The sequence below is a fragment of the Brassica napus genome, chromosome C4 (assembly GCF_020379485.1).
Source record: "Brassica napus cultivar Da-Ae chromosome C4, Da-Ae, whole genome shotgun sequence".
Lineage (NCBI taxonomy): Eukaryota > Viridiplantae > Streptophyta > Magnoliopsida > Brassicales > Brassicaceae > Brassica > Brassica napus.
In genome coordinates this window covers 44274107-44297276 of record NC_063447.1, presented here as the reverse complement: position 1 = coordinate 44297276, position 23170 = coordinate 44274107, and the positions used below count along the sequence as shown (strand labels likewise).

Below are 23170 nucleotides of genomic sequence, written 5' to 3'. Positions count from 1 at the left end.
GAGGAACCCAACAGAAAATTACAGATAATTTCACATGACATATGAACTCACACTTGATTTCTGGAAGCCATTGCTGCTTAAGGTGAAACTAAACATATAACCTTGGATATGGGAAAAAAATTTTTAAGAAAAGAAAAAGACCTTGGATATGGGCTACCTTCACTGACTTCTGTCCATTAGACTGGTCTACTTAACAAATTTATCACGTAGAGTAATTAGAATTCTTTCTCTCTCCATACCTTGAAAATTCTGAAAAGAATGCTGTCATCAAGTACCATGCAAGTATTCTTTTTGTCCAAAGAAGGTGATTAACGATTTTTACTTTAAAGCATAAGATGATTCGAAAAATGAGGAATTGTTAATAACTTTTGGTGCCAAGTGACTGTAATGACGCATATACCGCTCATGTATCATGTAGTTGAATCTCAGTCTCGGTAACAAAAGTACAAAACCGATTCAAATTCATAATTTAGGCTACAACGACTCCTGTTTTACTTCCAAGCTTGAGAAACATTAACAAGATTGGGGAACGACTTTGGTTAGCTGCAATCTTCTGTAACCTTCGAGTCTCTATTACACATTTACTAGATTACACAGTACATTAAATTGAAATTATGCAACTCGAACGAATTACTAGTGTATTGTCTTCTTGATTAATCCAAAATTTCCCAATCAATATCAGTAAAAGCTCATATTATTATTACTTTGATTTTGGGAAAGAACAGGGAAAAATGCTTTAAATTGTTTAAGTTCCCACTGTAGTTATCTTAGTTGACTGTAGACACATCTTTAACTTAATTATAATCTTACGTTCCTTTTTTTTTCGTAAACTTCTTTTACTACGTTCTTCATTTCCCATAAAAATTACATTTAACTGATTATAGAAACTTTAATATTCTTCCCTTGGAACCCAATATGTATTGACTCATAGTTGCATATTCCAAGTTTTTTTGAAGAAATGCATATTCCAAGTTACACTATAAAAATCAGATGAATCATTCCTTATAACTCAAAAAAACAAAAACGAGAAGAGAAATTTTCTTTCAACGTACCAAAATGAACAGCAACAAGATAAAGAATAAAGAAGATGAGAAGTCAGAGTTTGGTGATACCGCAACCAAAGTCATAGGCATCGTTGGAGTCGTTGGAGCCGTCGTAGGTCTACTATGGTGGATAGGCTCGGGCTCGAAAAAGGAAGAGAAGATGATGAAGGCTCCTGGAAAGGATGGCTATATTGTCAGGAGAGATTTCGAAAACAGCGCAAAAGATTACTTCAAGGATTTGCGTGGTAAGAAATGAAAGAACAAAAAAATATTTCTAAATATGTATGCATGGTACAGATGTGTCATGTCTATCGTTCGTGTTATGGATCGGTATTAAACCGCTTTTTACTTTATTTAATGTTCTAATAATCGTCGCCTAATATAATGTCATAACGACCACCGGCCTTTTAAAATTTTATTTTGAGTAAAAGCATCAATTACGTTATTGGTTTTGCATAAAGCTGCCAAAATAAGTAGAAGCTAAACTGAAAAATCGGAATGTACTGTTCTGGAATAAATCTGGACATACCTTCCATACGAATCCCTCCTAATTAATTGTGTGTATCGATCAAATTTGAAAAGTAATCACCTCAGCCCCCAAATTCACAGTTACTGTCTGTTCCGGTCTTTTTCATTACATATCAAAGATGTTCAATCTTGCTGCCAAAATATGTAGAAGTTGCCAAAATATGTAGAAGTTAAACTGAGAAATGAGAATGTACTGTTCTGGAATAAATCTGGGAATACCCTTCTATACAAATCCCACCTAATTAATTGCGTGGATCGATCAAATTTGAAAAGTAATCAACTCAGCCCCCAATTTCACATCAGTGTTCCGAGTCTTTTTCATTACATATCCAAGTTGTTCAATCTTGCTAGCTTAGAAAATTTTCGCTCAATTTCTAGATTCCTAACCATCATATAATGTGTACAAAAACAAGACTTCAAAGAGAGCCGAATCTTAAATTAATGTGATCACTGAAAACATGCAAAACAAGTAACTCGTAGTTTTTTCCCTTTCACCACGATAAAAGATACAGTTTTGGACTTGCTCCGGCTTGAGTTTGGCTGCTTATCAAGGGCCTATTTTACTCCGCTAACCAAATTATTGTTGGAGATGGATTACCTATATGGTTCAACAGGGCTCATGCTTAAACTCTTTGTAATCGTGTCTATATTCAATAAATGTCTTTCAAATAGCTCAGTATTGATCGCGTATACTTCTAGTACATGTCAAAATTCCAATTAAACAGTTTGCGTCGTTTGTGAAACCGGCGACAACGTCACCGATACAAATAAATTTGTTGGGAATCTGTCACAAATTTCCCACATATTTCCAATAAAATTCAATAAAAATAAATATTTATTTAAATCTATTGAGATTTTTTGACGACTTCAATGAAATTAAATAAATATAGAATTTTATTTAATTATGTCGGGAATTTCTGACGAATTCCAAACTGATTTAAAGAAAATAAATTCATAATTGTTTCCTACAAATTTATTATAAACAAGTATTTATTTAGTTATGTTAGAAATCCATCAAAAAATTCCTATGATTAAAAATAAATATTTATCTAATTTCCAGTGGAATTGTTTGCTAGAAATTCCTTGACGGATTTATTCAAAATAATTCGATACGGATTCCGGAAAAAAAAAAAATTTAATTACAAATAAATATTTAGTTAAGTCCTTGGAAAATCCATTTGAAATTTTGATAATTCTAGTAAAAATAAAATTTATTTAATTTCTTTTGGAGTTAAATTATTTTTTTTAAATAAGTATTTATTTAATTCCTTAGAAAATCTTGAAATTTTTTGACGAATTTCTAACGGATTATGAAAATAAGTATTTATAGTTCAGACGGGAAGCCATCGGAAAACATCGGGAATTCAAAAAAAAATGTTTTGTTTATTTTTCGTCAGGATATCATTGGAAATTCTCGATATTTTATTTCGCCAAAATTTCCATACAATGTTCCCATGTTTTCTTTGTGTTTTATATTATGCCTTTGATTGATAGAGCTAATGACAAATCAATAGCAGTATGCTCCATAAGTAGTATGCTGCATAAGCAGTATGCTCTCTTTTATATATTCAATAAGATGATTGGTAGAGCAGTAAATGATTCATATATAAAATTATCACAAAATTAATATATGGTATATAATTTATTTTTTGAATAATATAGATATATTATTCTATGTTTTATTCATAATAGTGAATCATATATAATTATATAAATTAAATTATAATTTTAAATATGAAATATCATTTTTAAAAAAAAAATTAAAAAAAATTAATTCCATTTTTTTCAATAATATGAATTTAATTTTGGATATAAAAATAATATTTATATTATTAAATAAAATAAATTAATTATATATAATTATTTTCTAATTTAATATATTTTATATGCAAATGCTCTATCAAAAGCTTCATTTGAGAGCATTGAACAGATAGCATTTAGAGATTATTAGCATCTTGTAAATGATTTTCTAAATGCTTTTTGAAAAAACTGTTCATTGCATAATTACAAGAGACGTGTGTTGCGAAACAATTGTGGAGACTAATTCATTATCCGAACTCCCTTTTGACCCGTGTTTTAAAGGAAAGTACTATAATCACACCTCTCCATTGGAAGATCAACGAGCATACTCACCATGGCAGCAAAACGTCTACTCATCGGATTTACGGAAAACAATTGGTACGGGTCGAGATACAAGGAGTTTGGAATAAGTCTTGGGTTTCAGATATAGATAAATAAGGCGTGCTATTCTTCATTTGCCACTGCTTTATCTAATTTGCATTTAACTTTTTCTGATAGTCTTTTTTCCAATCACAAGAATGAATTTCCTTTTTATGAAAAGTCAATCATTCCACAATTCTCTCACATGATTCGGAAAAGGAGGAAAGAGTTCTCTAAACGACGCCTTCCTCCTCCCCTCTTCTCATGGTTCCCAGTTATCTTGTTGAAATCTCCAATGGCTTCGGTTTATACTCATGTGTGACAATCGTGCGGATCGTATCTATTTATTTGTTTAGACTTTTGCTAGAAACTTTTATCTATATGTTGGTCCCACATCACGTTTATTGCTTTTTTCTTGCATGTTTTGGCCTTTAAAGCTGTCTTATAAAGACAAACGATAAAAAAACGTTTACCATGAAGGATTCTTTTTGCACACAAAATTTGACTTTTTGTAACAGTTATTCTCTGAATATGCTAAAAAGCTTTTTTTTTCTCAGAGAATGTAAAATTTTCTGCAAAAGAAAACTGAAATGAGACAACACAGAAAAATAATGACTTGTACCATCTTTAATGCCATGATCTCTAATGGCAAAAGAGAAAGCAATTACTTTAAGATTGGCACATTTTTTTTTCTTTTCTTGAGCAACAATTCATACATACGATTAGTTTCAAATCAGAAAGCATGGATACATTATCAAAGGAATAAACTGGATTGACCGATATGAAAAATATAAGAAACAAAAGAAGTTTATTAAGCCAAAATTAACCCACCCTAAATAATATTAGCAAAATCTTTTAAAAGGTGAGAAAGATAGTTCATAATTTTCATAATTCAATACAATATTCAATCGCAGAGGATATGATCTCAAGTCAAAAGCATGTGTATTCAAAGGAAGATATTCATATTGGAATATATGGAAGAAACAAAAGTTGGTCAAACACACTCCATGCAAAATGTGATCACTCAATACAAATGGCACACAGATTTGTAGAATATATGATCCACTTTAGACAATCTCTAGTAAAAGAAAAAAAAAAGCAGAAGGGCGTAACACTTGCAACACCTCTAAACAATCCACAGAAAATATTATTCAATTCCAAGCCGACGGCGTGTATATTTGTAGATTGTCATACACTACATAATATTTATTGTAACAAAAAAAAAACTTAAAATCATGAATGTTCAAAAGACTATAAAATTGGATTGAAGAATTTCATAACCAATTTAATTAATACCAGCAAAATCCCTAAACAATCCAGTAAAACTGTGTCCACAAACAATACAAAATTAAATAGCCTATTTGTAGAATATGTAATTCACTGTACAGGATTTAGTAAAAACTATGGATGTTCAAAGGAATAAACTAGAGATATATGAACTATAACCATGGCGGACCCAGTGCACAAGAGGGTACATGTGCCCCACCCTAATTTTTTTTTTCATTAGTTATTAGTGTAAGTTTGGTTCAAGTACATATATGCTAAGCTTTTAGTTATAAGAAAATGGCTATCTGCCCCCATACCAAAAACCATCTTGGTATAACAACAAAATATTATTCATAAAACTTTCAAAGGCTTGAACAATTGTCAGACTAATTGGGCTATTGATGGAGCCCATATCTCATTTTAATTATTTTCAAGTATAAAATATTAAAATCAATTTAATTAAAATTTTCTTACATATCTTTTTGTTTTAGAATTAGTTGTCTAAGAAAGCAACTGGTTGTTGACCAGTCCTATTTTATGTTAACTTTTCAAGCTTTAACTAAAAACTAGATTTTGATCTGCGCTTTGAAAGCACGGATTAATTTTTTTTTCTGTTTGAAAATTATTCTAATTTTTTTCGTTTGAATAGAATGTTTGAGTTTTGACGTCTATAACTCAAACTAATTTATTTTGACATCTTATAGTGCTAAAAGTTTGGGTTTTTATTCGGATCTTTTCATGTTATTCTGTTTTTAGGTTATCCGAGTTAAAGTTCATGACCCGTTTAGGAACAAGACATTTTTCTGATCAGATCAGTTTGGATAATGTCCGATTTGGGTCGTGTTTATATTTTTTTTTAAAACCCAGAGTTGAACCGAATTAGAAATAGTTTGAAGTTCATGACCCGTTTAGGAACAAGATATTTTTTTATACATGTTTAAAGCCAAATTTTTTGAAAAAACCTCGAAAACTCGAGTTAAACCCGTAAATCCAAAAAAAAATTAGGCAATTAAGGGGTTTGGAATATTTTAATTTATGTTATATTATATCTATATATTATAATTATTAATCTTTATTTTATTTCAAATATTTGGATACCTTTTTGGTTTTTGGTTTGGTTATAATTTTTGAGTTTAGAGAAATAAGAACCATTCGGGCTCTTACAAATTTTGTAGTTTTAGTTTCAGTTGTTTTTTTTCGTTTCGGTTCCACTTTTATTTTTGGGTTTTGGATGATATATTCAAGACTAAAGTCTTATTAGTTTTCTTATCCGTGCTTTAATATCTATCTTACTCAGAAACATAATCATTATTATTTAAAGCCTTCAAATACTTAATAATGTTACTTTTTGTACTATTATGTTTTTAAAGGATTTTTTGTCCTTTATTAAATATTTTTATTCTTTGTAAATTATCATTTGTCCAAAATATCAAACTTCACTTGCCTATATTCAAGGGAAGTACGTGACTAATGATTGTCATATTCAAAATATAGTTATATATAGTTTCTATAATTTGTTATTTAAAATTAAATAGTAATTGTACTGTTGTAATTACTTAGCAAATCAAGGGGATCTTTCGAAAAAAGGTCTCTTGTTTTAATAGTACAAATAGATATGTGTATCATATGAAATTAATATGAGAAATTAATTTTTTTATACAAAAATTGAAACCTAAACAAACTAAATTATCACTATCATATATTATATATTTTCATATTTGATTATTACATTATAAAAGGATGTAAAGTTCATATTAATATAATATCGTATAAGAAATGTACGGTTTAATCGCTTTGATGCATTGGAGTTCATATAATTGTTTCAACTTTCAACCATATAAAAAATTCGGTTTACTATACCTCCGGTTTGTAATTATGTAACAAAAAATAAGACCTTGATTGGTAGAGCATTAATAGTAACAATATGCTATAGAAGCAGTATATTGCAGGAGCTTTATGCTGCAGGAGCTGTATGTTTTTACTAAACTCTTTAATAAGATGATTGGTAGAGCAGTATGAGTATGCTATTTAAAATTATTATAAAAATTAGTATATAATATATGATATATTTATTTTTAATGAATATATTTCTAATATATATATATATATATAAATATATTAACATATAAAATTAAAAGATAAATAATTAATTATTTTATTTGTAATTTAAAAATTATGTTTATATCGAAAATGTTATTTTAAAATAAATTTATAATTAAAATAAATATTTTTAAAAATAAATTTTCACATTTAAAATAAATTAAATTATATTTTAAATGTGAAATACTATTTTTTTAAATAATATTTTTATTGTAAATTAATTTTAGAAATCAAAATTTTATTTTCTGGATATAAAAATAGTTTTATGATATTATTAAATAAAATAAATGAATTAATTATATATTTTCCTTAATTTTATAAATTATAAATGCAAAAGCTTTTCTAAGAGATTCATATGAGAGCATTGGCGAGAGAGCATTTGGAGAGCATTAGCATTTAGTAAATGATTCTCTAAATTCTTTTCTAACAATTGTTGATTGGATAACGTAGAACATAATATTAATGCTAATGCTCTCCCAATCAAGGCCTAGATTACCAAATAATCAGTTGGATATTATTGATGCATTGTAATGTCTGTGTTTTGTTTGCATTATACTTTCGATTATGGTTTCATTTAGGAATAAAAGGGATAATTTGAAATATACACTGTTTATCATTTGAAATTTGAAAAATACACTTCTCTTTTTTCTTTTTGAAAACTACACTTTATTGTATATGATAAGACATATTTATCCTGATTCTAATATTACAAATTTAAATAACTAAAATGTAAATACGAAAATATTATTATTATTTATGTGTGTGAAAATTTATATTTGAGATAAATATATAATATTGTCGGGGTCTATTTTTCACTAAATAGATTGAACTGTTTTACAAGTTCATCAACCATCATTAAAAACAAGGCAAACTACACACTTAAAAAACTGTTCAAATATGTCATAAATTAACTGCAACTCCACGAATTCTTATGTGCCCATATGCACAAAGTTCTTAAACATACTATCTTCCATGTAATCATGCTAATCAAAGTACAAAGTTACAGTAATTAATAAACTGAAACAAAAAGAAAAGAGATACATCAATGCACCGTTTGTTTTTATATATCCTGGAGTGTTTTCATGAGTGTCTGATCTAATATCAAAACAAAAAAAATCTTCAAGGGATCATTAGTATTTGCTAAAGAAGTTTGTAATGTTGATTGATTGGTTTTTGTTTCTGAAAAGATCCAAAGAACAAGTATATTGAATAGTTATGAAATATTTAAAAGCATTTTGCTGGGGAAGCAACGGTGAATCTAGTCGAGCTTGTGCTTCAGATTATGGATACTTGATTTTTTTTCTTAAAGTTTCAAAATTGGTTACATTCTCGTGTGGGGGTTAATAAGTTTTCTCCATTATGACGGTGACGACAGAGATTTCCAACGAGATAATAATATGTCGAATGAATAAAATTTTAAATAAGATTTTATATAGATATTAAGATTATTATTTAGAAAAGAAAAATATAAAACGTGATTGTCGTTGGATTTACTTTTTAAACATTTTAAAATTAAATATTAGAATACTTATAAATATTTAAATAGGGTATTTTGGTCGTTTTATCTATAAATAAGTGTAGTTTTCAAAAACAATAATAAGTAGTGTAATTTTCAAAATATAAACTCATATGAAGGTATTTTCCCAAATTTTCCCTAAAATAATATCATTTATAGTAACTGTAAGTTAGGCATTATATTGAGGTGATCCATTTTAGATTTCCAGAATGTTCCCTTATTCGGTTAAAGTAAATTAAATATCTATTCTACTAACCTGAAGTATAAAATATTACTTACCAATTTTAAGATGATTCTTACGGATTTTTATTCCATTTTTAACTAATTCGAACTACTTTATTTAATGTATTTTTAATTAACTCGACAACATTTATTACAGAGTATTAACCATAATTTATCTATTTTAAAATGTTATATTATAACTTCTTCTTTTTTTCACTCTTCCTAACTAACTCATTAATTTTCTCTCCTATATATTAATAGAGAAACATTTAGTGAGGGTTATTGGTTGATGTAGTTTAATGGATTTAGAAATCCGAATTAAATCTAGTGTTATTGGTTCTATGATTTTCAAATCTATATTAAAATCATGTGTTATTGGTTTAATGATTCATAAATTCTATATCAAATCAAGTGTTATTCGATTGTACGGATTTACTAATAAATTTGATTTTATAATGGATTTGAAGGGATTTGTTTGGATATTTTTGTTAAAAATACAAAGATTCAAATCCGAGGGAAAACCTCCGGATTTGTAATTACTAATCCGAAAAAATTTAAAAATCTACATATTTTACTTGGATTTATAAATACTACATGGATTTCTAAATCAATCCAAATATATGAACCAATAACACTTAAAAAGTTGTAACTTGTAGTTTTTAATAATTACGAATAACACTTAACTTGTAGTTTTTAATAATAACTTGTAGTTTTTAATAATATATGAACCAATAACACTTAAAAACCTTGCTGAGTTGTCACTTAATTAAAATGCAATTTAACTTTACGTGACAGTTTAAGAATCAATTAAAAAAATATTGGTCCAAAAATTCAATTACTAAAGAACATTATAATAGCCCAAAATATAAGAAGTGTGTATTCTTTTCTTAAATAAAAGTTTCGGAGTTACCTAATATGATTAACATATATAAGGTAATTAATGATTTTGAATAATAAAGATTTGATAACAATTTTTATATTCTTCCTCATTTTTTTTTAATTTTATATTATTAAAAGAAATTAAACAATCTAACCATAATATAAAATTTTTTTATTATATGTCATATTTTGAAATTTTTAAAATGACTTTATATTACAAAAATGTTAAAAATCTCCTTTGAAAATTTTGTGATCAATGGTTCACTACAAGAAAACATATTTTTTACTAGGGCAGTATTCATTGTAAATTCGTCGTAAACGGGGTGTTACGACGAATTAACGTCGAAAGACGTTTCGTTGTTAAACGTCCGTCGTAACGGAGGTTTCGCCGAAAACGACTCGTTACGTTTACGACGAAATATATTCCTCGTAAAGCGCAGGGAAAGAGTTCGTCGTAAACTACACGTAAGCTTTCGTCGTAAAGCCCACCTAATTATTTCGATGTAAAGCACACGTAAATACTTTCGTTGTAAATCACTCGTAAACATTTCGATGTAAAACACTCGTAAATCTTTCGATGTTAATCACTCGTAAACATTCGATGTAAACTCCATGTAATGTTTACGAGGAGTTTACATCATTTCTTATTATATTATTATTAATTAGTATATAATAAATTTTAGTTTATATTTAATATTCAAAATTTAAAATAATTTAAATTTTAAAACGAAATATGAAATTGAAAAACATATTTTAAAAGTCATACAATAATATTTAAATTCATAATACAAACAGAAAAATAAAAAAAAACTACATATTCTCGAAGTAGTTGGTGGAGTTGCTCGGCTGTTGACGGGTTGGATCGGACTCTTGGGGATCTCGTGCTGGCATTTCAAGAGCGGCTCGTCTCTCACTCAATATTCTCTGCATAATCGGGTTTTCCACGGCCATCACGTCTAGCAAATCCTCAAGAGAGTCTAAACGAACCTGCTGGCTATCCATTCGAGCCTTCATCTGAGCAGTCTCTTCATCCCGTCTTGAAGTGTATGACGAAGTTTCCCTTGCAACTTCGTTAATAGAGCCTATACCGACTATCCGTCCCTTCTTTTTAGGAGCCACCTATAAAATCAAAACATATATTAATATAGTTAATTATGTTAAAGTATTTAAAATAATGTAAACAAAAATTTTTAGTTGTACCTCTTCGAAGATTCTGTCGACCTCTTCGGTGGACAATGTGACTGGTAATCCATCGGGAGACTCCTAGGTTAGTTGCGTCTCCCGTTCTTCAATCCGACCAGCCACTGTTTGGAAGAGTTTCTCAGATGCAGGATCCTCAAAAACTCCGTCGGATGTGGCGTGAGTCATCTTGAATAGGTCAGACAGAGAAGATAAGACTTCCGTCTTCTCGAACTACAAAAAAAAAATTAAATTCAATATTATAAATTATATTAATTGAATATTTTAAAATATATATTTAAAACAAAATTTACAGCTTCTAGACGGACTCCTGCATGAGGTTTTTGTCCGGTTCTGTGAAGCATGGGCAAATGATCATCTTTATCCTTCGTCCTTTGAGAAGGCGAGCACGAATTGGCCTTTTTGATCGAAGAGGGGTGCTCCCAATAGGCGATGAGGCCATCCCACACATCCGTCGTGAGCTCAGTGGGCTTTCCCTCATACCCGTAGATCTCCCACTTGTCCTTCCAATCAGAGACTGTGTTGCAGAGGCGGATCTTTGCCTTTGCAACGAATTCCGCCTTCACCCTCTCGGTGATTCCCAAAGACCAATGTCACTTTTGCTGAAACATAAAATTTTTAAAAACTTACAATTAATAATAAATATTAAATATATATATATATATATATATATTTAAAAATGAAAATTTAATTAAATTTAAAAATCTTACCGCAAAACATTTAAACTACGTGATCTTAACGTGATTTGGTGTCTTGCTCCAGTTCGGGTATGCCCCGTCGTAGTAACCCTTAATCGTCGCCGAAACGCTCCGGCTAACACGGTTGTTTGCCCCAAACCTGAAAAAAACAATTTAACCGTTAGAAATAAAAATTAATTAAATTTTAATGTAATAAAAATTAATAACTTACCAATAAGTTCCTCGGGGTCTATCGGGGTCTAGAACATCCAAACCCTCCGGTCCAGGCTGGGCAAGCAAATACCCCACCGTATATCTCGCGAAGGGAGCATATGAAGGCACACGCAAATCCGGATGAACTGCACATTCTGGGACAGGCTGAGGTGCAGCCGCTGGAGGAGGAGGTGGAGGCATCTGCGGTGGAAGAGGAGGACTCGAAAAAACACTCTGAGAAGTCTGAGAGTCTGGAACTGCATCGGAAGACAATGGACCGGAAGAAGATGTACCGAAACCATCGCCAAACAACTGGGCAGAAGTAAGTGCTGCTGGTTTTCCTTCTAGGAGCTATCTAAAAAAAATTTAAATAAATTTAATCAATTATGACGACATAATTAAAAAATTATTCCAGTACCAAACTAATCACCTAAACTATAGTATTCCGTCATCTAACTAATCACCTAAACTAATTATCTAACTAATCACCTAAACTAATTACCTAACTAATTAATAACCTAAACTAACTTAAAAAAAAATAAAAAGGAGGAAAGAGAGTGTACCTTAGAGGAAGAGGAGAGGAGTTTGGGAGGAATGAACGAGGAAGCCTCGTCTCGGCGTCTCAATATATAGAAAATGATTCGTCGTAAACGCGACGTAATCTTACGACGAAGTTATCAGGCCCACGTTTTTTCATTTACGACGAAGTTACCAGGCCCGCGTTTTTTTCATTTACGACGAAATTACGTCGAAACGTCGGTTTACGACGAATTTACCAGGCCCGCGTCTACGACGAAGTTACCAGGCCCGCGTTTTTCCATTTATGACGAAATTACGTGGAATAGATAACAATTTACGATGATTTTACAACGCTTAACCCTAAACACCGAGAATGAAATCCCTAAACCCCAAAGTCACATATCATCTAACATCATATCTCTTCTCTACTACTTCGTGCTCTTTCTCCAACTTAAACTCTAAAACCCTAAAAATCCAAATAATTTTTTAAAAACTAAAGAAATACATATTATATAAAACAACATTTGTTACACATATATTAAGATGGTAAAAAAACAATATATCTTTAAACATACGTTGCAATAGAGAAATACAACATTTGTTACATATATTACATCACTCTAAATCGTTTTCGTTCTCATCAATATTACATCACTCTAAATCATTTTCGTTCTCATCAATATTACATCACTCTAAATCGTTTTTGTTCTCATCACTATCATTACAATCATCATCGTCGCTTCTCTCGAACTCGTCTTCACGTGCTTCATCTGTCGCATCTTCGGAAATATCTTCATATTGAAAGTTTTGCGGGTCGATCAAAAGGATTTCATCAGTTGGTTGTTCTGGTACCTCAACTTCATTGATAGCGTCTTCTTCTTGCAAGGGCGGTTCTTCTCCAGCGACAATGCGTCCACGAGGTGTAATTTTGATAGCAGCTAACCAGTTTATCCCGGAAGTTCGAAGCCGAGGATAAGGAAGGAAGCTAACTTGCTCGGCTTGTGAAGCTAAAATGAAATGCTCAAATTTGTTGTATCTTCTCCCAAAACTGACATCCACTACACCAAATTTGTTATACCGAATCCCTCGATTCACAACAGGATCGAACCATTCACATTTGAAGAGGACGCATTTTAGTTTCAATAACCCCGGAAATTCTACTTCAATAATCTCCTGCAAGATCCCGTAAAAGTCTGTTTCACCTTTCACACATATTCTGTAGTTACTCGTTGCCCAATTTTAACCAATTGACAAAGTACTTATCTTTACGTGTGTCCACATCAGTTGTAGATATTCCTGGTATTGCTTCTTCAACTTGAGATACAAGCATGCTGCAAATTAAACAAATAATCAAGTCATACATAATTAACTTCAATTCATATAATTAACATTCACAAAAATATTTACCTTTCAAAGTAACGGGTCACTGCATCCTCGCAGTTGAGCAGAATATAAGTGTGGGCACTATGTTTATCCTCTTCACATGACCACCATACTTCTTTCGTTTTACCACCAAACCATGCAATTTCGCAGAAAATGTCAGGAACACCATCAATTGGATATGATGTCGGTACTCCACCATCATCATATCTTCTAGGAACTCTTTTTCTCGTACGAACAGTTGGAGCAAAGTAGTATGATGTGAAGTTAGATGTTTCGGCTGTCAAACTCCCCGCAACTATTGAACCTTCCACCTTTGCTTTCCCCTTCAAATGTTTCACCTGTCGCTCATACGGATACATCCATCCGTTGTGAACAGGTCCACGAAGCAATGCTTCATACGGTAGGTGGACAACTAGATGCTCCATGAAGTCAAACAATGAAGGAGGAAATATCTTCTCCAGGTTGCACAATATGATCGGAATGTTATGATGAAGTTGTTCGATGACTTCTTCCTCGAACGTACGTGTGCTTAGATCTCTGAAAAAAGCGCTGATGGCTGTATATTGCAAAAGTAATCAAATTAATAACATTTCATAACATATGTATATATATTATAAAATTATAATTACCTGCAAGTGCTTCATGGACATTTGCTGGAAGGAGCTCGGCAAAAGCAAATGGAAGTAGTCGTTGCATAAACACATGACAATCATGACTCCTCATTCCGGAGAACTTTTGACCTCGTTCAACACATCTTGACAGATTTGAAACATAATCATCAGGAAACTTAACTTCTGATGCAACCCAGTCAAACAAGGTTGTTTTGGCTTCTGATGACAACCGGAAGATGGGAACAGGAACGTTTTCATTGCTCTTGATATGTAACTCACTTCTTGAGCAAATATCAGGTAAGTCTATCCTTGACTTTTTGTTATATTTTGTCTTCTCAGGGACGTTAAGTAATGTATTCATGATGTTCTAAAAAAAGTTCTTCTCAATATGCATGACATCCAGATTGTGGCGTAAGAGAAGATCCTTCCAATAGGGTAGCTCCCAAAATATACTATTCTTATGCCAATTGTGAGACACGCCATACCCATTAGGCATATTTCCAGGAACATGCCAATTTCCTCCAACTTTAACTTTTTTCTGAGCTCCGTAATAATCAATGTCTGCATCGATCTGCTGGCCGGTGAGATATGGAGGAGGACCGTCTCTGACAATTTTTTTGTGCCGAAACAATGTCTTATTTCTTCTGTACGGATGGGCAATGGAAGAAAGTGACGATGACAATCAAACCAACAACTCTTCCTACCATTCTTCAGTTGAAAAGCATCCGTCGATCCAAGACAATATGGACAAGATAATCTTCCATGTGTTGTCCAGCCAGACAACATCCCATTAGAAGGGAAATCACTTATCGTCCACAGCAGAACTGCTCGCATCGTAAATTTTTTTTTCAAGGAACAATCGTACGTCCTTACCCCTTCTGACCACAATTGCTTTAGCTCTTCTATCAACGGTTGAAGAAAAACATCAAGAGACCGTTTTGGATGCTTCGGCCCAGGGATTAATATGGTCAAAAATAGAAATTCTTGTTTCATGCACATATCCGACGGTAAATTGTACGGCGTAAGAATGACTGGCCACAAAGAATATTGTCTACCAGACATTCCAAATGGACTAAATCCATCGGTGCATAACCCAAGATAGACATTCCGAATATTTGTAGCAAAATCTGCGTGTACCTTGTTGAAATGTTTCCACGCTCTTGAGTCTGATGGATGTGTAACCTCACCATCTCTCTGGACATGTTCCGCATGCCACCTCATCGACGCAGCAGTCCTCTCAGATTGATATAATGTTTTCAATCTGTCTGTAAATGGTAGGTACCACATCCTTTGGTACGGTACCCTATTCCTCCCACGGCCTTGCGGTTTGAATCGTGGTTTTTTGCAGAATCGACACTCTTCTAACTTGTCATCTTCTTCCCAGTAGATCATGCAGTTGTCGATGCAAACATCAATCATCTCCAAAGGCAACCCAAGACTATAAATCAATTTCTGAATCTCATAATAAGATTCAGCAGACACGTTGTCTTCTAGCAAATACTCTTTAAACAACTCCGCCCATGCATCCATGCAATTCTCAGGTAAATTATGATCCGTTTTAATATTCATCATCCTAGCTGCTAGAGATAATTTAGAGAGACCTTCTCTACAACCAGTGTAGATTGGTTGATTTGCAACATCTAGCATTTCATAAAACCTTTTTGCATCCAAATTAGGTTCTTCTACATTTCCAGTTCCATCAGCTATTGTTGTAGTTGTTTCTAAAAATGCATCACTAATCATATCTTGAACCCTATCATGATCTATCATCTGCTCATGATCTTGATGATAATTATATTCATTATGCAAATGATTCGGTTCTTCACTATGATGACCATCCTCAAAATTATTATTACTACTACTAGCTTCATTTCCCCCATAACCCTCTCCATGTTGATACCAAATGTAGTAATGTGGTGTAAATCCTCTGTTTACTAAATGCTTCCATACAGTTTCACTACGTGTAAATTTTGAATTCCTGCATTTCCGACAGGGGCAGAACATCTTACTGCTTACCTGTGTGATCGGTGTACAGCCCGCCTAGTGCATGAATGTCTCTAGCCCGCTCAGAAATGCGTTCGTCACCCTCCCGTCGCCACTGGCCATTTTTTTCTTAAATTTTTTTTGAAATCTTTTTTTTTTCTGATTTTTTCTGATTTTTTTTCCGTTTGTGTGTTGTGAGGAAGAGAGTTGTGGGAAATGACATATATATAGAGAAATTTTCGAGTTGGATAGTTGAAATATAACAACGATTTTACAAGGAATATTTTACATGGATTTTACATGGTTTTAACATAATATTTACAACGATTTTACGACGAAATTAGGTAAGTTAAAGCACAATGAATACACATTTTCACCTAAATATAACGGTAACATGTTTCGTTGTAATGTCGATGTAATGATTACGACGTATTTCTCATTTCACGTACATTCGTCGTAAACTTACATGGATTTTACGACGAACACTATTCGTCGTAAATTTACATGGCGTTTACGACGAAAGTTGGATTCCTCGTAACTACGTTGTAAACACCATGTAAATTTACGACGAAATATTTTCGTCGTAAATCTTCGTTGTTATGGGCACGTTTTCTTGTAGTGGTTTAATTGTTTTGTTATAACAAGATACAAATGATTATACAATCGTATTAATATGAATTTTTATTTAATAGTATTCATATTGAGACCGTAATATTTTAATTTTGAAATTTGCATCAAAAATACCACATCGACAATTTTAAGATTAATGGTTTAAATTTTTTGTTACATCAAATATACAAATGTTAATAAAACTATATGAGTAGGAAGTCTCAAGGATAATATTTATATTAAAATATACTATAAATTTAAAAAATCTTTGAAATATAATTATATACCATATAAAATAAATAAAATGTTTATTTTTATTTATTTACCATAAATATATTATAAATAAACAAAAGGTATTGTTTGGATTTATGTGATTAATATACTCACCTATATATTAATTGGAAAACAATTGATTACTCTAGCAAGTGTAAGATTTTATTAATTGATATTGTTCGAAAATCTTACAAGAGATCGATAAAACTAAAATTTATTTTGAAGTTATTGAAATCACCTAGAGAGAACATGGATTGCACAACAAATTTGCTTTCCTAAACCTAACCAAATTTCTATTCATCACAACACCGACATAGAATATTTGGAAGTGTCGATTGACAATCTGAAATGGTAAAGTTTTTTTTTAAGTTCAGCCCATTGTTTTCCTTTAATAGGCTTATAACAGTTTTTAATAATTAATCAAATGGGTAACGTACATAGTAATATGTGTTTTGGTTTAAATTTTGTTGCATACCCAAAATAAATATGAAACATCCTCATTTTCGTTTAAAATTTTGTCACAATAAAAATATAGGGTTGGGCAAAAAAATCTGAATCCAAAAAACCAAACCAAGGCCAATTCAAATAATAGTACTGAACTTTAACTAAAATTGGTTAGATATCCGAATGAGTTAAAAATTTTAGTTTTAGAGAACCGGAACCGAACCCGATCCAAACCAAAATATTTTAGGCATCCGAATATATCCGAACAAGATTAATATTTAAACATATTAATTATTTTTAAATTTAATATCTAAAAGAATATACAAAATATATAAGACATTTTTAAGTTGTCCAAATACTTGAAACTATATGAAAATAGTTATAAGTACATGTTTAAAATAGCTAAACAATACTTATAATACCTAAAATAATTAAAATATCTATTGATTTTCAATCCAATTATTTAAGTTAAACCAATTTTTATGTTAAATTTAAGTATTTTGGCATACATTATTCAAATTTATATGTTATATATTATTTTTTATTTTTACATTTTAAAAAATTTAAAGTATATATGAATTTTAATTTTTGACTATTTTATAATATATTATCAGAACCCAAACCAGATTACTGACAAAAAATGCATTTTGTTTATAATATTTGACTACAAAATATTTTTTTTTTAAATTCACTCTGCAGAAAGCGTGGGTTATCATCTAGTTTACTATAATAATTCACATCATTTATTTTATGTGTTAACAATAATATTTTTTTGGATTGAATGAAATTTCTTTATTCGTGACAAAAATTCATCTATTCTATTAAAACTGAAGTACAAAATATTACTTGCCAATTTTTAAGATGGTTCTTATAGATTTTTATTCCATTTTTTAACTAATTCTAACTACTTCATGTAATGCATCCCCCTATATATTAAAAGAGAAGTTACTTTAGTGATTTCTGCTGACATGACATTAATATAGAGCTTCTCAGAAAAATTGTTATAATTCTATTGGTCGATTTTTTTGAATTTTGTTTTTTATTTATTTTAATCAATCGCTTATGTAGACAAGCCCAAAACTATTGTCGATTTCGTTAAGCCCATATATAGCTAGGAGGATAATAATTATCGATTTAATTTAGCATTGGGCAAGATTTAGAACTAAGACAAATATTAAAAACTTTCCTTATTATTCAAACAGTAAACTTGCGCATGTTGATATCATATTAATTACATTTGCTTAGAAAATATTTTAATGTTTCTAATTAGGTTGTTTGTTTTTAATAACTTACATTTCTAATTTGGATTACTTGCGCAAGTTGAAATCATTAAATATGCAAATAACTTATTGACAAAATTTGTTTTTAATAACTTACCTTTCTAATATGGATTACTTGCGCAAGTTGAAATCATTAAATATGCAAATCACTTATTCACAATACACATTTAATATCTTTCTTTAAGCGTTTGATTTATTTATTATGCAAATTATTGTGCGTCGTATATATGAGAAATAAATCGACTGTATATATATAGAAAACAACCAAGGTCTTATAATGCAAATTCTTGAATGGCTCTACCGATCATGCGTCTCTCTTCTCCCAACAGGGCAAGAAAGGTCCTAACCAGGACGCCATGATTGTCTGGGAGGTGCGTTTGTTCTGTTAAAACCAATGTTGTTAATTAGTATGTGTACATCTATACTATTAAAGCAGGATCCTATTGTCCTTTTTACTTTAGTCTGACATTTCTTTACTAACATTGCATGTTTCATTGAAGGCAATCAAGTAATATTAATAATACATCTATATTGGACCATTATTTTCGGATCCAGCCCACTGTCCACATTAGATCTCTCTTGGCCATTTGGACTGATTAAGAAATCAGATCCAATTCTCACTTTTTTTTTCTTTTGGACCATTGAGTCCAAGTTCAAATAATTTTTTTTTCAACCATTCTTAATTAATTTTTTTTTTCTTAATATAATTTAAGCATTCATAAAAAAAATTGATTTTTTCATTGAAAAGTATAAATCTTTATTAAAAGTATATAATTATTTTTATTAAAAATATTAACCACATAATAAAATTAATTCATCAGAGTTATACCAACTTAATTTATTAAAAAAATAAAGTTTAATTTTTTAAACATAAATAGTCATTTAAAATGAAACATGATAAAGAAAGATAAAAAGTTTAAGTCTTTTATAAAATAAAACACAAATATATGAAATATGACATTTACTAAATATTTTGACCATTGAAAAAAAAAAGAAAATAAAGCGCGGTCAAAATCTAGTTCTCATTAAATGTATTACTCAATATAGTTCTTGTTGTTGTAAGTTCTATATAACTATCTTCATTTACTTTCTAAGAGTATGCCATCAAATGTTTTACTCTAAGGACCATTGGTTTAATTGTCAAATATATAACTTTTTGAAGTTTTATCTTTTTAATAAGTTGTATAGGCTTAGTGTCAACTCAGCTGAATATTTGATTTTTTTTTTAAATGTTTCAGAATTTTGGGTCAATGGAGGACACTGTATTTTGTGGTGTATTTGATGGACATGGTCCTTACGGTCACGTTATCGCAAAGAGAGTCAGGGATTTGCTTCCGCTCAAATTAGGCTCTCACTTGGAGTCCTATCTCTCCTGCGAGGAGGTTCTTAAAGAGATCAGCCTCAACACTGCTGACAGAATGACCTCTGACAGCGTTGTGCAAATATCTGGTAATGGTGAATCCCGAGTCTACAACGAGGATCAGGATATGGTTCAGATGATGTTGACCTCGATTGTTAAAGCCTACAGATTCATGGACAAGGAATTGAAGATGCAAGTGGATGTTGATTGCTTTTGTAGTGGTACTACTGCAGTTACTATGGTTAAGCAGGTAGATAGTTGGACCAAATATTCTCATGTTGTGTCTGAGTTTTGTTGCGAAAAGTCCTTTTCATTTGTATTTTTTTTTTGTTCTTTAGGTTATTTGGTTTAGGGTCAACATCTTGTTGTTGGAAACATTGGGGATTCAAGAGCAGTATTGGGTACGAGGAATAAAGAGAATAAACTTGTTCCTTTTCAGTTAACTGAAGATCTCAAACCAGATGTTCCAGGTTATTTTACTGCTACATCTTCCTCTTCACAAAGGTTTTTATAACCAGTTTCATCATCCTTAAGTTCTTCTTACGGAACTACTGTGATGAAACTTTAGTTTTAGCTTTTAAGCATTTGAGAAGATAATTTGGTTTTTATCAATAAAAGTTGGGAGTTTTGATGTTACCAAGTGAAGCAGCAAGGATAAAGAGATGCAGAGGACGTATATTTGCTCTCCGGGATGAACCAGGAGTTTCCCGCCTCTGGCTTCCTAACCACAACTCACCTGGTCTGGCCATGGCGCGTGCTTTTGGAGATTTTTGCCTTAAGGACTTTATTCTCATTTCTGTGCCTGACGTGTCCTACGGACGCCTCACTGAGAAAGATGAATTTGTTGTCTTGGCAACTGATTGGGTAAGAGATATCACACTGTCAATGAAATAGTAGTAGTAAAAAGTCCAATAGTTCTGAATAAATGCATATAATAGAGGTACAAAACTATTTGGTCTCTTAAGTGTGTTCTTGAAACTTTGCTAGATATGGGATGTATTGACGAATGAAGAAGTTGTGGAGATTGTAGCGAAAGCACCAACACGTTGCACAGCTGGTCGGCCTTGGTGGAAGCTGCAGTGAGGAATTGGAGATGGAAGTTCCCACTTCAAAGGCGATGACTGCGCTGTAGTTTGCCTCTTCCTTGACTCGAAACCAAACAAATTATCAACTGCTTCTTTCTCAGTGGATAAACACATCAGCAATGGCCTTACTGAACCTGATACAACATCAACGTCAACTCCAGGCTCGGGAACCGAATCACCTGAGCTCAATGGTGTCGAAGAGTCGACAGAATCGACACACTCGTGACAACCAAAGAGTAGGGAGATAGAACAGAGGCAGGAGGTGAAAATGTGAGATTAGACTTTGTCTATCTCTCTTGTCTATCTCTCTCTCCCTTTCAGGTTTTTTAGTCTCTAAATGTCTCTTATGCTCTATGTTCCCGTCAAAAGTCACTGTTTGTATATATAACAATGCCAATACTTTTACTATGGTCTCTCTTTTTTTTTCCTTTTTTTGTAAATAAATTTCTAAAGCCGCATTTCTGTTTGTTTGAGCAATTTTTATATGTTAGAAACCGCATCTGCTTTTTAGACCCAAAGTGATGTTCAGAGTGTTTACCCTGCTTTTGTGCTTTTAAGGCTTTATTTTGGTTTCTATGCTGAGAGGCACATAAATCCAAGGCAAGAGTCCTTGAATCTTGATACTTCCTCAGATAACATTAGTGTTTCAGAAGAACTGATAAATAGTGAATCTAGAATGTGGCATGCCAAGGAATCTTTTTCAAATAGTTGTAAATCAGATGATCTATCTATACCGACTTTAAATTTTTTGACCCAGTTTAATTATAAGAGACCCTAAGTTTTCTCTATTTATTAGAAATTTCATAAGCCTTTTAACAGAGGCTTATGGAGTGGTAAATTATTTCCGAAATGACATCGGAACCACCTACAATAGCCACCATGAAAGAAAAGTCATTATAGCCACCTAAAAAGGAGAAGAAACACATCAAATCTGTTTTGGAAGAAGAAGAATGGATGATAAAATCAGTGAATTTTGAAGCCAAACTATAGGGTAAGTTCTTCACTCATATGTCTATCTATAGCCGAAAACGGATCTTCATTTATAACTTTGGTTTAATAGTTATGATCATTTCTCCAAAACTGATCAATGCAGATCGGATCAGTGAACAATCAACTTCATGAGCGATTTCTTGTCAATCTAAAAGAGACCAAAAGGTGATCTAGGTGTCTTTGGAAATATCTCACTATCATCTACTCCAAAATAAATTTCATTTATAATATTATATCGTCAAATTAGTTAAATATATGGTCACACTGTAGTGCTAAGTCAATAATATCATATATATTAAGTGGATGACGTAACATACAAATTTTTTGGGGTTTTTTTACTATATATTTTTGTATATATCATTTTTATTTTAATTTATAATTTATTAATAATAGATATAAAACAATATTGTTGTATTCTACGCTATGTAATCATCATAGGAAAATACATCAATAATCTACTACTATTAGTAAAAATATATTTGTAAACACTTTAAAAAATATATAATATCATAAATGAAATTTATATAACTCATTTTCTTACAATAAAATAAATACATTATTAACAAATAGAGTTTATATGTCTTTTACATTTTAAGGTCTACGTTTATCTTTACTAATTTATGTTTTCGTATTTCTTAATTAGATATACTACTGCATGCGAGTCGTCGTGGCGGATTCTTCCTTTTCCTACACATTTTCGTACTACTGCTGTAGAGAAACTTGGATTTCATCTTCCGGATCAGGAGCTGGTGTTTTTTTTATGAAGATGAACCTATTGAGAGTATTCTCAACAAAAAGACTGTCAACCATTCCATGTTTTTGGCCTGGT

At 31.3% G+C, this 23170-nt stretch overlaps 1 protein-coding gene across 1 annotated transcript; it reads left to right on the top strand.

The window, feature by feature from the left end:
• The first annotated feature begins 1056 nt into the window (after positions 1 to 1056).
• LOC106429685 (probable protein phosphatase 2C 74) lies at positions 1057 to 21889 on the top strand. Its single transcript, XM_048755913.1, has 5 exons — positions 1057 to 1288; positions 19183 to 19277; positions 20145 to 20516; positions 20619 to 20736; positions 20892 to 21889. Exons 1-5 carry the CDS (start codon positions 1057 to 1059, stop codon positions 21158 to 21160), a joined length of 1086 nt encoding a protein of 361 aa, XP_048611870.1. The 3' UTR covers positions 21161 to 21889.
• Positions 21890 to 23170: the final 1281 nt, after the last annotated feature.

What these genes read in the sequence shown, in the direction of transcription:
- LOC106429685 (XM_048755913.1), top strand. Translation starts at nt 1,057, where the DNA reads ATGAACAGCAACAAGATAAAGAATAAAGAAGATGAGAAGTCAGAGTTT. An exon ending in TTACTTCAAGGATTTGCGTG is followed by an intron (nt 1,289 to 19,182) that starts GTAAGAAATGAA and finishes CCAAGGTCTTAT; the next exon opens with AATGCAAATTCTTGAATGGC. An exon ending in TCTCAAACCAGATGTTCCAG is followed by an intron (nt 20,737 to 20,891) that starts GTTATTTTACTG and finishes AAAAGTTGGGAG; the next exon opens with TTTTGATGTTACCAAGTGAA.